Source organism: Chaetodon auriga, chromosome 19 (assembly GCF_051107435.1).
Source record: "Chaetodon auriga isolate fChaAug3 chromosome 19, fChaAug3.hap1, whole genome shotgun sequence".
Lineage (NCBI taxonomy): Eukaryota > Metazoa > Chordata > Actinopteri > Chaetodontiformes > Chaetodontidae > Chaetodon > Chaetodon auriga.
Window position 1 is genome coordinate 11,755,906 of NC_135092.1, and position 14,718 is coordinate 11,770,623.

The window sequence follows — 14,718 nt, forward strand, 5'->3', positions numbered from 1 at the left end:
GGCGTATACCGAATGAGCGGGTTTCTGTCTGAAGGTGCAGAGCGATGGAATCGAAGTCGCGCGGAGAGATATACGGTGGATGCCAAATTTTAAACCGAGTGCTTCCTCTCGTCTCCACAGACGGTTCAACAATTTACAACATCATCCTGCGCCTTTGTTGTCAGACGGTAGCAAGGCGACTGTTATCCTTCGAGCTAGCTTATAGGGTCAGTTTTTATTGGAGGAAAATATAAAAATAGCTTGAAATGATTAGTATTACTTTTTGACGTAACTGGGTCGTCCCGAAAGTGGGATTTGTAGCAAATTAAATCGAGGAAGCCAGACGCCATCAAAGAGGAAGTTTGACAGATCGAGGAGGTAAAGTGATACTATCTAAGCTAGCTAACTGCAAGCAATCTATCTCTGCTTGTCTAAAACGGACTATTAACCGTTTAGTGGATAGATTTGGCTAATCTTAACCGAACGTGTCACCACCTGGATAACTGACATTGGTTTAACTGACACCGATTTTAACCACTAAACTCTATCTGCACGCGGATGGCCAATCGATCAACTTGCGGTTAGCTAAGCTAACGTTAGCTCGTAGCAAGTCAGCGTTCCCAAGAGAAAACTTAAGAGTTCTTATTTTCTCTGGTTTTACAAGAACCAAGTGTTTGCTTCACACTGTGAACAAAATAACTCACTATTCAGAATTTCACTGTTTTGTTCAAAATGATGAAGTGGAGAAGCTTCATATCTAAAATGTAAATGAAAACTCAAGAGAAGGTACATTGACAGGAGGATACTGCGTAGACTGCTCACTCTTCTCTCTGCTTTATACAGGGATGTACATAAAGCTCATATTTACAATGGGCGCACTGTTTGATGTTCACACTGTGGCAGAACTCTCTGGTCCATCCTCAACCAGTGTGCTGTGTATAGACCAAAAAATGAGAAAGGAATTTAAACTGAAGTGAGCTGAGAAATGAGTGTGACGTTTTAATGAATTGAAATTTCCTTATCAAATTAGAAAGCCCTAAACCATTTTCCCAGTATAATTAAGTACTGTGTTTCTATGTAGGTTTAACTGTTTGACCTATTCAGGGCATTTATGCATTATAAAGCACAGATTAAGGGTCCCAGCGTGGCCTGATGGTTGATTGTCTCTGTGTGGTTGAATGTACAATAGGTCAGAGGGGTGGTAAGTTGTGATCAGTTCTCTTCATTTTCCAGATGCCTACTGATCATCATGTCTAACTTACTTCGACTTTTTCATTAAACCTAATTTTTCTGTCTTCCATGCCCGCCTCCCACAGAGTACACATGTCGTCTGCAGCAGAGACAGTGGAAAATGCCTCCATCATTTCCGAGAGCGTGGCCCATGACGGAAACCGCTTGTGGATAGGCAACATCGATCCCAAAATCACAGAGTGAGTGAAAATGAGGTCCCAGTCAGCATCTTTAAACATTTATGTTTCAGATTAGATGTGAAAGCACCCCGGAGACAGTAGAATTACTGTGCCCCGCAATCTAGTCACCACATTTTAAGGGATTAAATGTTATTGGAACTAAAGACAAATATATATTTCACCACAAAGATACAAATCAAACCAGCCAGCAGAGTGAAAAACAAGGTTAGTCTTCAGTGTTCACTCTGTGTTGCTGTAAGGTTGTCTGTATTGTGAACCTGAGGCAATGCTTTTTAGCTTGCCTCACTCCGCCTCATAAAGAGGCAATGCATTGTGTGTGCATATATGATTGATTAAGTATGTGCATAGTGTGTGTGTGTGTGTGTGTGTGTGTGTGTGTGTGTGTGTGTGTGTCAGGCTGAGACTGAGCAGACAGGGCTGGGTGTGTGAAAGAGAGCCAGCGAGGCATGGAGACCTGCTCTGCTAAGGAGCAGCCATCATTCCTCACTCACCTGCCCTGTTTACTCTCTCTGTGTCAACCTGGAGCTGTGTGTGTGTGTGTGTGTGTGTGTGTGTGTGTGTGTGTGTGTGTGTGTGTGTGTGTGTAAAGATGTTCAAGTACACAGTTGATGTTGGGGCGGCAGCTGGTAGTGGTGCAGGCTTCAACACACTGAGGTGTCTGTGTACACTATTAGCGTGTCTCACTTTACACAACATCATATGTACACACAAGCTTTCCATTGTTGCATTTGTGTGTTCTAACGACTTGTGTGAAGATGAGTGTCTGAATGTGCAAAACTCTAAATATTGAGTTATTTTGAGATTATATGCTCCTACATATATTATGAAGGAGAGAAGGTAGCTTTTTGGGGTGAGGGGTGTGTTTGCGTATCTGTGGGGGCTGCTGGAGAATGTATGGTCCGCAGCTCTGGTGGGCGTCTAGACAGGCGTTTCCTTCCCCTTTCCCTGCTCTGCTCTCCCTCTCCTTAAATAGCCCACTGCTTAACAGCATGGAGGGAAAACAAGAGAAATGCCCGCGGCCCCTGGTGCTGATTGGGAAGATTAATTAGCCCCTGGGTAGCGTACGCAGTACTCCCTGTTTGTCCCGGTAAGCCAAGTCAAAATTCAGAGGAGGGTTGCAGACCTGAAATGCAAGGTGGTGATTATGAGTGTGGAGGCCAGATCCCTGAATGTTACGCACTTCTTTCAAAATGTTAAATTAATTGTAATATGATAGTTTATTCTGAAGATCATTTCTTTCCATATAGCAGAGTTGAAAGTCTTAGAGTACAATCCCCGTTCCAAAAAAGTTGGGACGCTGTGTAAAACGTAAAGAAAAACAGAATGCAATCATTTACAAACAAACTGTGTTCACCATCAATAGGTTCACAGCGTGTTCCTGAGCCCATGTCGTAATATCCTTCATACAGTCATGTGTTCACAAAGTGGTGAACTTCGCTCAAAGGACTGAGCCTTTCCAGGATGCCCCTTTCATACTCAATCATGATACTATTACCTGTTACCAATGAACCTGTTTACCTGTGGAAGGTTCCAGACAGGTTTTTTGCTGATCAGAGTATTTTCGAGGCATCCAGTTTTGCTCTGGTTGGTCAATATGAAATATTAGCCTGCATACTACAATTAGTATGTAGGCTGCTGTTTCATTTTGTGTAGTGTGTCCTCTGTCAGAAAGGTGAACTTTGGAGTGTGTGTTTGTGTGTGTAGATATGTTTATGACTTATCTCAAGTTTTTGTAGAAGGAAAATCGATTCCAGCTGGACTCGTAGTTTACAAACCTGGACGAAAATCTATTCCGAGCACGTGACTTTGGAAAACTGAACTTTCTTTTCCATCTCTGTCTTGCAAATGCTCTCTTTTTCTTGTATTTCTGTCCAGGTAGAAACTCTGTTATGAGGAAACTGTAATCCTCTTTGCGAGTACCCCCTTAAATGCTCACTAAAGCTGTTGCCCTCCCTGTCAAACGATGGCTCAGCAGTCACCCTTTTCACTCTTCACCATTGAAACGATCTTCTCAGCACTCAGACGAGCAGTCCGTATAGTACGTCTTCAGATTTTTTCCTCTTTCCGTGCTCTGCACAAAGAGCAGAGAAACAGCAGGTGTAACTGGAGCTTTCACCACATATTCATGTTTTTGTGCTTTTGGCTGCTCAGAGAGGGGAATTCTTCACTCGTGGTAATCCATCACCGTCTCCCTCTTTGTTGTCTCTCTGGCCTTGTTACATTTTATGTTGTGTACCTGGAAGTTGTCATGTTTTTTTTTTTTTTTAAAGAACTTACAACCATCATCTTACTCATACTGTAGGCCTTGATTTTTTTTTTTTTTTTGGAAAAGATATTGCAGATAGCTGCCTTGTCACCTACCCCCTCCTCCTCTCTAAAAGTTTTTCCCCTCTGACCTGCACTTTTCTGGCCCGAATCTTTTGTCTTATCTTTTTGTGGACCGGGCTCACATCCCCCTCTTCCTTCCTTCCTCTTCTTCACTTCCTAGCACTTGTATCTTTCCTACCTGGCTTCTCACCTCCTCTCTTCTTTTGGCTCTTCCTCCACCTTTCACCTTGCCGTCAACATCCCCTCTCTGAACTTTACTCTCCCTCTCCCCACCTTTCCCTCCCTTTCCTCCCCCCCTCTCCTCCTCTTCCTCCGGTGGTTTTTACAGCCCCCCGGAGGAGCGGTCCATTGTGGTTCTGCCTGCTAGCATCCAAAAATGTTCTTAGAGTGTCAGCCATTAAATCTGTCACACATTTACACATATGTGCAAACATGCTGTGTACATTTATTTGAATATATAGCCGCATGAAAAGCTAATATGGAGTGCATTGCAACTTTTTACAGTTTTTGCATTACTTAAATGCCTTTCTCATTTCCTGATCAGTGCCGGGTGGTCTGGAGGTGCATGAAGTGCAAAGGCAAACTAATTTAAGTATAAGAGTGCAGAAAAGTGTTTTATGTAATATGATAAACTCTTTTTTCAACGGAGACTTTTCTCTTTAAATGAGCCTAGTGCTGGAGGAGCCACCATCACATGGGAGCCTTGCAGGGTGTTGTCTGGGAAAAGCAGAAATTCTCTTTGGCCTAAAGCCCCCCAGGGAGTCATCAAAGGGTGGAAGACATTAGTACAACTGTAGCTTAAACACACACCTCTCCCTCCGCATCTCGTGTTGACTGCCATTCAAACACATAAATGCATGCTTGCACACTAACGTCATACAACCATCTTTGTGGTGACATATACACAATTGACTTCAGCATTAAATCAACAAGAAACTAAACAATAAAGGCTGAAGCGTTAATGCCTGTTGAACAGTTATACAAAACACCTGAGGTCACTGTGAGGCCTGGACTGTCACACGTACAGGTACAGGCTCCAAGACAAAAACACAGGAAGCTGATTTCTTTTGTTTGAGCATTTTCGGTTTAATAGACTTTAAAGCACAGGTTTAAATGACCAAATTAATGATGAGTTTTCCAGTTTCCATTCCAGTTAGTTGCTCTGATTTCAGGGACCTGCTATTGTTCATGCTGGCTCACTGTCACACTGTCAGGACTTACTGGGACGCTTCAATAGAACAGAGCCATTGTTAAGGTTATTAGTGACACCTGTGCTTTTCCTGCTACGACAAGTCAGAATGTCTGCTGTGAAAAAGGCCTGTTGGCATCAAACAAATTATGTCCAGCAGTTTTATGAATTAATTAGAGGACATTTCATAAAGTCATATGTGGGCAAATTGTACAGCAATGAATTTTTTTCCAGTTATCTGTTCTTGCTTTTGTGTAAAGTTATTTTGTCTCCAGGATGTATCCAACTTTATTTTTTGTACTAAAAATGAGATGTTTTGTGCAAAGTAGTGAGTTAATTGGTTTGCAAACAGGAGTGGTGGAATCTGTATTTGGAGAACACCTTTTGTCACGAGGCTTAGTCTCACTGCCTCTCATTCAGGAACGTAACGAGGTGCTTCACAGGTGGTTTCAGTGACTGATCAGTCAGGACACAGCTGTCCTGATCAGTCACAGAGGGGCACCAAACTTGATGCATCAATGAATCGATACACAGGAAATAAATTGGCTTCTCAAATGTGAACATTTGCTGAGTTTCTTACTATTCTATGAAAGCAAGAAGAAGAAAGAGGTGGAAAGCACCTGCTGCTCGGCACGCGTTGGAAACATTCAGTCAACACCTGCTTTTACACTGCAGCATTTACACTAACAGCAGTGAATGTGGTCTACAGGTGACCCTGAACTCTGCCAGAAGTATTTTTCCCATGACTGCAAGTGGTCAGTAACACGCAAACCCCAAATCCTCACAACACTGCATGGCTCTTTCATGACCACATTTCCACGTGTGTTCACTGGTAGCCCAGCAGTCCCAGGCAAGCTCCAAATAGTGAGTGGATGTTGTTTGAGCCCGGTGCTCAGGGGGGATTTGAGGCTTCCTCTCTTTTATTCCCTCATTGTCCTGCTACTGTATCCTCAGCATTGTCTCAATGAGAGATTTACTGTCACTGCGCTGCCATACCAGCTGGCCTGCTGCTAAAAAGGTGTCAGGGAGAGAAAGCTGTCATTCTCATTAGCCCCACTTGACAGATTCACAGACTTCAGGGTGGCAAATACAGCGTGGAGCAGATGTATGTGGCTGCTTCATAGAGTCGAGCTGCAGCGTAGTGTGTGGTGCATTTGGTTGACCGTGATGGAAAAGTATGATAAGAGCAGGTCTTAAATAAAAGTTGATTTCTGTCCTTATTTAAGAATCCTTCACAGCATAAGTATTTAGAATAGATACTGTATTCCTCTTCATTTTACCCTCTCATGTGCTCCCTCTCACGTGATTTGTCTCTCGGCAGGTATCACCTGGTGAAGTTGCTGGAGAAGTTTGGCAATGTGAAACAGTTTGACTTCCTGTTTCATAAGTCTGGGCCTTTGGAGGGACAGCCACGGGGCTACTGCTTCGTCAACTTCAACACCAGAGAGGTACATTTTGATTTGTCTCAATTTCTTATTTCTTACTTGTCTAAACAGTTTTGTTCATGTACTGTTGTTGAAAAAGATAACAGAAAATCTTTGGCAGCAAAGTCAGTGTTGGATAAAGTGACATGTTGCGTTTTAAAGATGATATCAGTCAATGACCATTAGTATGCAAGAAAGCTTTATGTGGCATCTTCGAGCTGTCAGGACCCGATCGTGTGTCTTGCTGAAGTGGACCATATTTCTTAACAAAAATAAATGGGAGTTAAAAGGCGCCCGCTCAGCTTCACAGGTTCAGCAGGCAGTATTTGTTTTGGAGTGAGCCTGGGGATCGTGATAAGCATCTCGTTTCACAGCTAGTGTCTATCAGTGGGATATGAAGCCCTCCCAAAAGGATTATACAGAGGAAGTGTGTGTTTATCTTACACACTCACACACACTTAGACACTCACACACACACAGAAAAAGTACTTCATTAATATAATTTAGCATCAAAGCCTCTTACTCATTTGATTAGACAAAAGTACATTTTCTCACTGCCTCTCAAACACACAACGGACACACACGCACGCACACACACATGTTCCTTATGGTCTGCCTGGAGGCAGAGTGGCACATCATCATCCATTATTGTTTCTGCCATCTCTCTATTGTGAAGACTAATTATTTAATGACTCGGGTGCAATCATCAAGGCTGATTTTTAATCATAATTGTAAAAAATCTCTTCCTCTTCCTCTTTCCCTCCGTGTATGTGCGTGACTGTCTGTCTGCAGGAGGCAGAGAGGGCCATACAGTGTTTAAATGGGAAGCTAGCTTTGTCCAAGAAGCTGGTTGTGCGCTGGGCGCACGCACAGGTGAGGGTAAGTGTCAAACTCGGCGCCATTTTATGACGATCAAAATCTTAAGGCACATCATGTTTATGTATGACGCTGTGATTGTGGCTGCAGTTTGCGGTCTCCTGCAAAGGTTGACAGACTAAATATACATCTGTGCGTTAGAAAAATAATATCACTGACTCTCAGAGATACAAAATAGCCCGGGAACCAGTGTCCCTGTTGCTGTGGATAGAAACAAGGCAGAAAAAGATGAGAGAAATAATCAGTGAGGGCATTCTGATGATTGCCATTTGCTTAATTTTCACATTACCACTGCAGCAGTCAGTTTACAGAGAGCAGTGGGATCCCAGCAGAACCCATGCTTGTCTCTTCTTAACAATAGAGAGCCTACTGGCAATGGGTGAAGGGATATCCTGTATAGAGACGAATCACGCCCTACACACGCACACACAAACGCGTAGTAGAGGGAGGTCAAGGTCAATGCTGCTGCCTCTGAGACAACACGTTGTAGGATAAATCTGCTCACAGGTTCATTGTAACTGCGCTCAATCCACTATTCTGACAAAAAAATGATGATGCTGTTATAAACCTAAAACTGCAGCTGTTTATATCCCACATGTTCGATTAACACCAGTCTGTCCGTGTCATCAGGCAGATAAGTTTGAACTGCAGAAGGTGTCTGTGAGCACCGTCTGCGTGCCCTTCCCTTACGCCGGCCAGTGGCCTCAGTTCATTTCTTTTGTGATGTGTTCACCATCATCAGGATTTCATACGCTTTTATTAGCAAGTTAGCAAGTTTCACTCTGAGCAGCAGGTTTGATGTATTCTGCTTGTTCTGTTTACATGTTCAGGTGTGTCAGTGTTAAAATGCATTTTAATGTCTTCCTGTTTGCGCAAGTACGTGACATACTGGAAGTAGACCTCCATCCATGAAATTTTAAGCACGTGGCAGCCGATCAACAACGCTGTCCGGGAGAAAGTGTTTCGCTGTGTGTTTTCTAGCTGCTGAGTGAGGAAGCAAAGTGAGTGGAAGGAAACACTGGAGTGGATATTTGGTTTTATAGCCGACCACGACATGTAGCTCAGGTCTGGTTGGGGGTTATGCGTGGTTAATATGATGTTGCAACCAAGTGGGCCAGGTGGGAGCAAAGCTGCCCCACAGGATTCAGTTTCTTCCACCCTGCCTGCCGTCAAGCTGCTCACTGCGGACCAGCATCTCTGGTCAGTGTCCCAGCCGGCAAAGATGAACAGCGAGGATGCATAATTTCATCCCATGACATGCTTAAACAAGGATGAATGTCACTCACACCTCCTTAAAGCGGACTGGGAGTTAGATCTGGGCGAAGATAATGCAGAGGAATTATGCCATCTTAAACAGAGTTCATACCTCTTCAATCTGTGCCAGGTGTGGTGCAGAATCCTGCCTCGCAGCCACCAGACAAAACAGAAAATGTCTATATTCCAAAAACCTTGCTGTAGAAGATGGTACCACATCCAAAGGTTGGGTTTCTCTCCAGCCACAAGCGCCGTCCTGAGAGAAAATGCACGCCATGTAAAGCCGATACTGTCACCAGCTTTAATAGCGTAACCTTGATTACACCAATGGAGCCAGCTCAGGTCCAGTTGAGTGTGACTTCTATTTTTTTTTTTTTTTTTTTAAGCGACCCTCTATTCGCAAAAGAAGCGACGTGCTCGGACAGATGAGTCAGAGACAGTCAGCGATGAAGTTATTGTCTCATTTCCAGGCTTACATCTTGACTGTATTATATAGCTTTGAAAGAGAGGAAATCACTTTGATGAAAGTTTATTGAACAGTTTCCCCCGAAACCCTTTATAAACATCCACGGCTCTCCACATCAACATTTTCAACAGCTGAACACTTGTGTGCTTATTCATTACTGTATTATTCTGCATTTATTGTGTATGTTCTGCAGGTTGGTGTGACCCTTGTCACCACTAACAACTCTACACCTCCCTGTGACTGCGTCCATAATTTAGCCCTAAATGCATCCTCAGACCTAGAACAAATTCTACTTATTTTGATCCTTAATGAAGCTCTCCGTGCTGAAGTAACAACCGAACAACTACACACATTTAAACTTAACTTTGCCACAACTTAAGCTGTGGATCGTGTACAGATTCAGTGTGGCCTGGATCTATATGCATTCCAGCTACATGCCTTTAGGAATAGGTGGAAGGGAAGGGTCCTGGCTGGTGGAATGGTCATTGTTTTAGACCTATTCTTGGCCATATGTGTATTTATTTCTTGGGACAGTATGGAAGAATGTCTGTGTGCTTTTGTGCATTTGTGTAACTTAACTTTATCCAGTGCTGCACCAATCCTCATATTCCTGCAAATACCTGCTGCTGCACCAAGTGCTGGGGTTTCTCGTGCCCATCAATCATGTATGTGACTGTTCTTTTGTTTTTTTTCTCTTGTTTTTCATTCACAGGTTTCAAGAGTTCTGTGTTGGGCTGGTGGAGATGTTTGGAAGGTGGTTTTTGAAAGGAATGAGTGCAGACGTTGGTTGTTGCTCTCCAGCTGCTCCCTTTTTACCCTCCCTCGTGCCTTAGGGTGTGATTATGAGCTGGACACCGTCCTGCTTGGTTACTGTCTGTTTGACCAGATGCAAACACAATCAATACCTCAGTTTAATAATGTTAATGCTTGTGGGAGGAAGCTGGGGTTGGCTCTCCAGAGGAGATCTGTCGGTGTGCATTAGGAGGTCTGATGGTTTCTGAATGTGTGGTTTCTTCTTCTCTGTCTTCTTCTCTTCCTCTACTCGTTATGTGGTCCTGTTCAAACTCTTGACTAAAATGTCTCTAAATGCAGGTGGGGCTGTACCCAAAATGCACTGAGAACACGTTACTGTGTGATCCCTCTGACAGCATTGTCTTGAGTTTGACGCAAGCCCTCGTTTAGAGGAACACAAGTCTGTTTTTCAGCAGGAAGGGAAATTCCAAACTTACTGGTCACTGCACACATTTTAGATGCAATTTGATTCTGTGAGCTGTAATCTCTATATTCGACATCTTTGCACATATTTTGCATTGAGGCACCACGTCTGAACAAGGAAGACATTTTATCTTCATCTGATTCTCTTTAACTTGTGTATCCTGTGACGGTCTCTGTCTCCCTTTCCGAGGGTCTCTTCTGGCTTCTACTTGTTATTTTACCCCTTTGTCTCTCTCCATCTGTCTGTCCACCCATGTTTCCATCACTGTTTGTGTGGGTCATTTTGTTTGGGCCACGTGTCTCGTCCACAGAGGTTTGAGGGTTTCCGTAACGAGAAGACGATGCCTCCGAGCCTGGAACCGTCGTGCAGCGGCGTGACAGAGGAAGGACCCATAACTACCAACCACCTCAGGTTGGTACCAGACACACACAGCGCCTTGGTTCATTGTTTTTATCCAGATGTTTTTTTCGTCAGTTTAGCCGGTTACAAAATAAGGAAGTTGTAAAGTTGTTGGTTTACTTCAGCCGAAGTGTTTGTGTGGTGGTCGAGTCTTAAACCCCCTCCTCCGACACCCATCCTATAAATTAGTCACCAACTATAATCATTTGTTTTTTTCTGATTCCAGCTTCTTAAATGTGAAGATTTTCTGGTTTCTTTGCTCCTCTGTGTCAGTAAACTGAATGTCTTCGGGTTGTGACGAAACGAGACCTTTGAGGACGTCATCTTGGGCTTTGGGAAACACTGATCAATGTTTTTCACCATTTTCTGACATTTGCGTATTGATCAAACGACTACTTGATTTATCGAGAAAGCGTTCGGTCTTGAAGGTATCATCGTTGAGCTTGTGGGTTCGTTGCTTTCACTACAAACCGCAGTTCAAGTCGAGTTCATCTGAGTGCAACTGGACTAACACTTTGGTTCAAAAAACATCTGTGTAAGTGTTGAAGTTCTAACATGCTCCATCATTGCGGCTGCACTTTGCAGCCCGCGTTCACATGTACACACATACACACACTTGTAAGTACACCAATCAAATGAAGCACTGTTAAGTCGGTGAAAGGCCTCTTGTGCGCACAGTTTCAACTCTTACCGAGACAATCCAGCGCACGGAGCAAGTTATCAGCTATCTGGATTCTTCTCAGGAAACGCTCCACACTTTGGTTCTAGTGTAAACTTCAAAATCACTCTCCACACAGCACAAGAGAGGAAATATAAACACTCTTTTCCCCCTTTTTTCCCTGATTCCCCCTCTAGACTCTCTCTCTCCTGCTTTTTAGACACTTCTTAAACACTTCCCTCAGTCGCTCTTCTTCCCACCTGCACTGTAATTTCTCCTACAAAGTTCTCTCACTTGCTCCTTTAAATTCAGTTTCACCATTTAAATGCAAGTTTTTCTGCCATTTTTCATTCCTCGTGCTCCAGTTTTTTCCTCCTGCATCTTTCCCTCCATGTTAATAAGAGTGCTAATAGTGCCTCTTCTTTTCCCCTTCAGCCACAGCCCAGATCTGTCCATCACTCAGTCCGTGCGTCGCCCTCAGCATCGACAGTGGTATTTCCCGCCCTCAGCCTCGCTGCTAACATCTCTCTTTTATTCCCCTCCACCTCTAGCACGAGTGCTAAGATCCGCGCCATTGAGGCCAAGCTCCAGATGATGGAGGAGAATCCAGATGATGACTACTCAGGCCCGTCGGCCTACGTTTACAACAAACCGCCAGAGAGGAAACGCTGGGAGCCCTACTCTAAATCACACCACAATAACCAGAGCAGGCCCTTCCGCAAGTTTAGGAGATGACCCATCCTCCCACTCATTCTGGAGATCCCCCCCACCCCCCCCACCCACCTACACATCTCAGCCCCCACCCACCCACACACAGACAGACTCTACACTAGATACTATAAAGACTATACACATCCTATCTGGGAATAAAAGGTTTTGAAGTTGTTCGTAATACTTTGAGAAGCCGAACTCTTTGGGACTAATCACAGCAATCGCGGACAAGTACCTAAAGTGGTTTGTAGTTATTTTGGGTTCCAGCATCAGTTATTCAGTCTTAACATATGCCCCATACCTGACTGCCGTGCAGGTTGGATCCCTTATCAGTCTGCTTTCTCACTTTTGCAGAGATTTAATGCAGGTGAATCATAACAGCTGGGAGTCACATGACGCACAGCTGCTCGAGAAATGTTCTTATTGAGGAGTCGAAATGCTGATTCTCTTATTGTTTTTGATGTGTTTTTTTACTTTCAGATCTCATGTTATTTAAAGGTGAAATACACATGTTTGTGTCTTTATTCAAGACTTGAGTGAAGAGGAAGAAATACATGGATTTGTAGCAGGTTTGTATTGATAGAGTTCAGATGAAAAGCCACAACGACACATACTGTAATTTGCAGTATTTTTGTGTGACGTTCCTTACTTTTCCTAATAGTTTGCCTTTTTTTTTTTTGCTTTGATTTTTATACGGCAGCGGTCAATCTCTTTTTTTCTGACTTTTTTTGTTGTGTGTGGAGTTTTGGTATTTCCCCTGCCACAGTCTCTTTATTTAAATTTTTCAATTAAAGGCAACTCAGTATCACATCTGCAGCGTGTTGTTGTAGATTCTCCACAACTTCAACATTCACTGTTACGGTTTGTCACTCATTTCAGTTCCCAACATTTAAATACTCTCAGTCCACATGGGTTTTGCTGATATAATGGTATTGTTTTGCAAGAAATTTAGGAAATCATCTGTGTCTCAAATGGAGATTTAAAGGACTACGCACTAAAAGCAAATCCACTGTTATTATCTGGGTTAAAAAAAAAACAGTCCTGAAATGTCTCAGAATTTTTTAAACCCCTTTTTTTTGTTACCACAATCAGCACTGACCTAATGTCACAAATCTTTTCCGTAATGTGATAATCCTGATATGTTGGAGGCCCAGTTTTCTCTCTTGTCTGTCGGGCAGGCAGTTTTATTCCCTTTTGTGCGCTCTTGGAAAACTTGCTGTAAATCAGTTTGATATTTTGTAGACCTTTTGCATATGGGTTTAATGTGGAAACTATTTTAAAATGTAAAGGTTGTTATTGGTTTCTATGTGCTGTCAATGGAGCAAAATTATTTTTACGTGATGAGTTGTGTTTTCCTGCAGGTGTGACATGAGGTTACAAAAACCCCTTTTTTGAGGCAAAACGACACACAATACGTTGGTGAAATTATAGCCTGAATATGTTTGCGTGGAGAGTGTTTACCAACCAAAGGTCCTTTACAGAGCCAATGTTTTTGAGAGTTTACCAAGAATATTTAACGCGCATTCAGGCTGGATGACGTGCAGCAGGGATAGAGATCGATACACTAGTTGTACAGGATGAAAGAAGGAGCATCGTTTTGTGTGCGCGGAAGAAATCAAATCCTACCTCTTGACATGCATCACGCAGCCCTTTTTAATGTCGTCGTCGTTGTGAAACCGATCATCCGACTGCAGAACATTTCTGCTTTCCATTAGATCAAATTTGACATCTTCCAAATGTGTGTATTTATCTGTTTTCAATAAAATGCTTATTCGTTCAAATATATTTTCAATTGCTTAGACATTTAACGTTCATTCCTCCTCTTTTTTTATTTGACCATTTCTGATCTATACATTTACAGATAATTGAGGGCGCGTCGATTTAAACCGGCGTGTGGGCTGATAGAAATCCTCTAATTATCGGCCTTTGTGATTATTATCGGCCTTTCATCTGCATCAGCTCCTCAACTGTTTGCAGACATAAATAAGAAAAAATAGCTGCTCTTCCTTTTTTCCGTATTGTTTTGTTTGTTTTGGGGTTATTATCAAAATAAAAGACTGGATTAAAATACGAGCCTAACTTTTTTTTTTTTTTTTCATGCGTAAATCCTGTGTGGTTAGTTTTTACATTTGTTTTTCCTGCATGCAAATCCCTAACATGCATTTGTCAACGTTTATACGTTTATCACGTCTTTCTCCTTTATTGTACACAACACACGTAATTTAAATATTTTAAATATTATTGCAATAACGAAAACGGATTTTTTTTTAAGTATAAAATTAAACAAAGCCTTAAATTCTGAGAACAAAGGACGTTAAAATACGAGGGAGCGAGGAGAATACACGATTACACCACTGAAGTTAATCACATTCTATTTTTCTCTGTCGAATTTGAATAAATGTATTATGCTTATCTTCTCCTGTATTTTGAGGCATCGTTATTTTTTCTGTCCTAATGCAAACACTGTTCAGCCTGAATTTACAGTAGAAACCAACATATGTATGATGATGCTGTGTATAAATAGCTCTATTTATATGCCGAGTATGTAGGTTAATTACTGCGCTACAGCCTATATGTCAGCTTGTATATTTCTGGTAGCAAATAAATGGTAATTATATAAATAGCTATAATTTACATTGGGTACTTTTTTTTTCTCTGGCAGCCGATATAAGTGCCTGATACAGCACCAGAGCTTGAGTAAGTTTCTGTCATAAGTGTTCCAAAGTGTGTCCACCCTTCTCACGCACATGAAACTCTTTCTTCACCCTCCCCCTTCTTTAACTATAAG

The 14,718-nt window shown here is 42.5% G+C and overlaps 1 protein-coding gene across 4 annotated transcripts; it reads left to right on the plus strand.

Annotated features, from left to right (window-relative positions):
• Positions 1–116: 116 nt before the first annotated feature.
• Positions 117–14,560, plus strand: rbm18 (RNA binding motif protein 18). 4 transcript variants are annotated; one of them, XM_076758430.1, is made up of 6 exons: positions 117–357; positions 1,296–1,409; positions 6,248–6,374; positions 7,143–7,229; positions 10,473–10,573; positions 11,771–14,560. In XM_076758430.1, the coding sequence occupies exons 2-6, from the start codon at positions 1,303–1,305 to the stop codon at positions 11,952–11,954; spliced, it is 606 nt and encodes a 201-aa protein (XP_076614545.1). In that variant the 5' UTR covers positions 117–357; positions 1,296–1,302; the 3' UTR covers positions 11,955–14,560. The 4 variants fall into 4 exon arrangements, 2 of the variants coding, with proteins under 2 accessions (XP_076614545.1, XP_076614546.1); XR_013079227.1 differs by having other exon boundaries at positions 140–357; positions 9,659–10,573; positions 11,771–11,817; XR_013079228.1 differs by having other exon boundaries at positions 140–357; positions 7,143–7,223; positions 9,659–10,573; positions 11,771–11,817.
• The last annotated feature ends 158 nt before the right edge of the window (positions 14,561–14,718 follow it).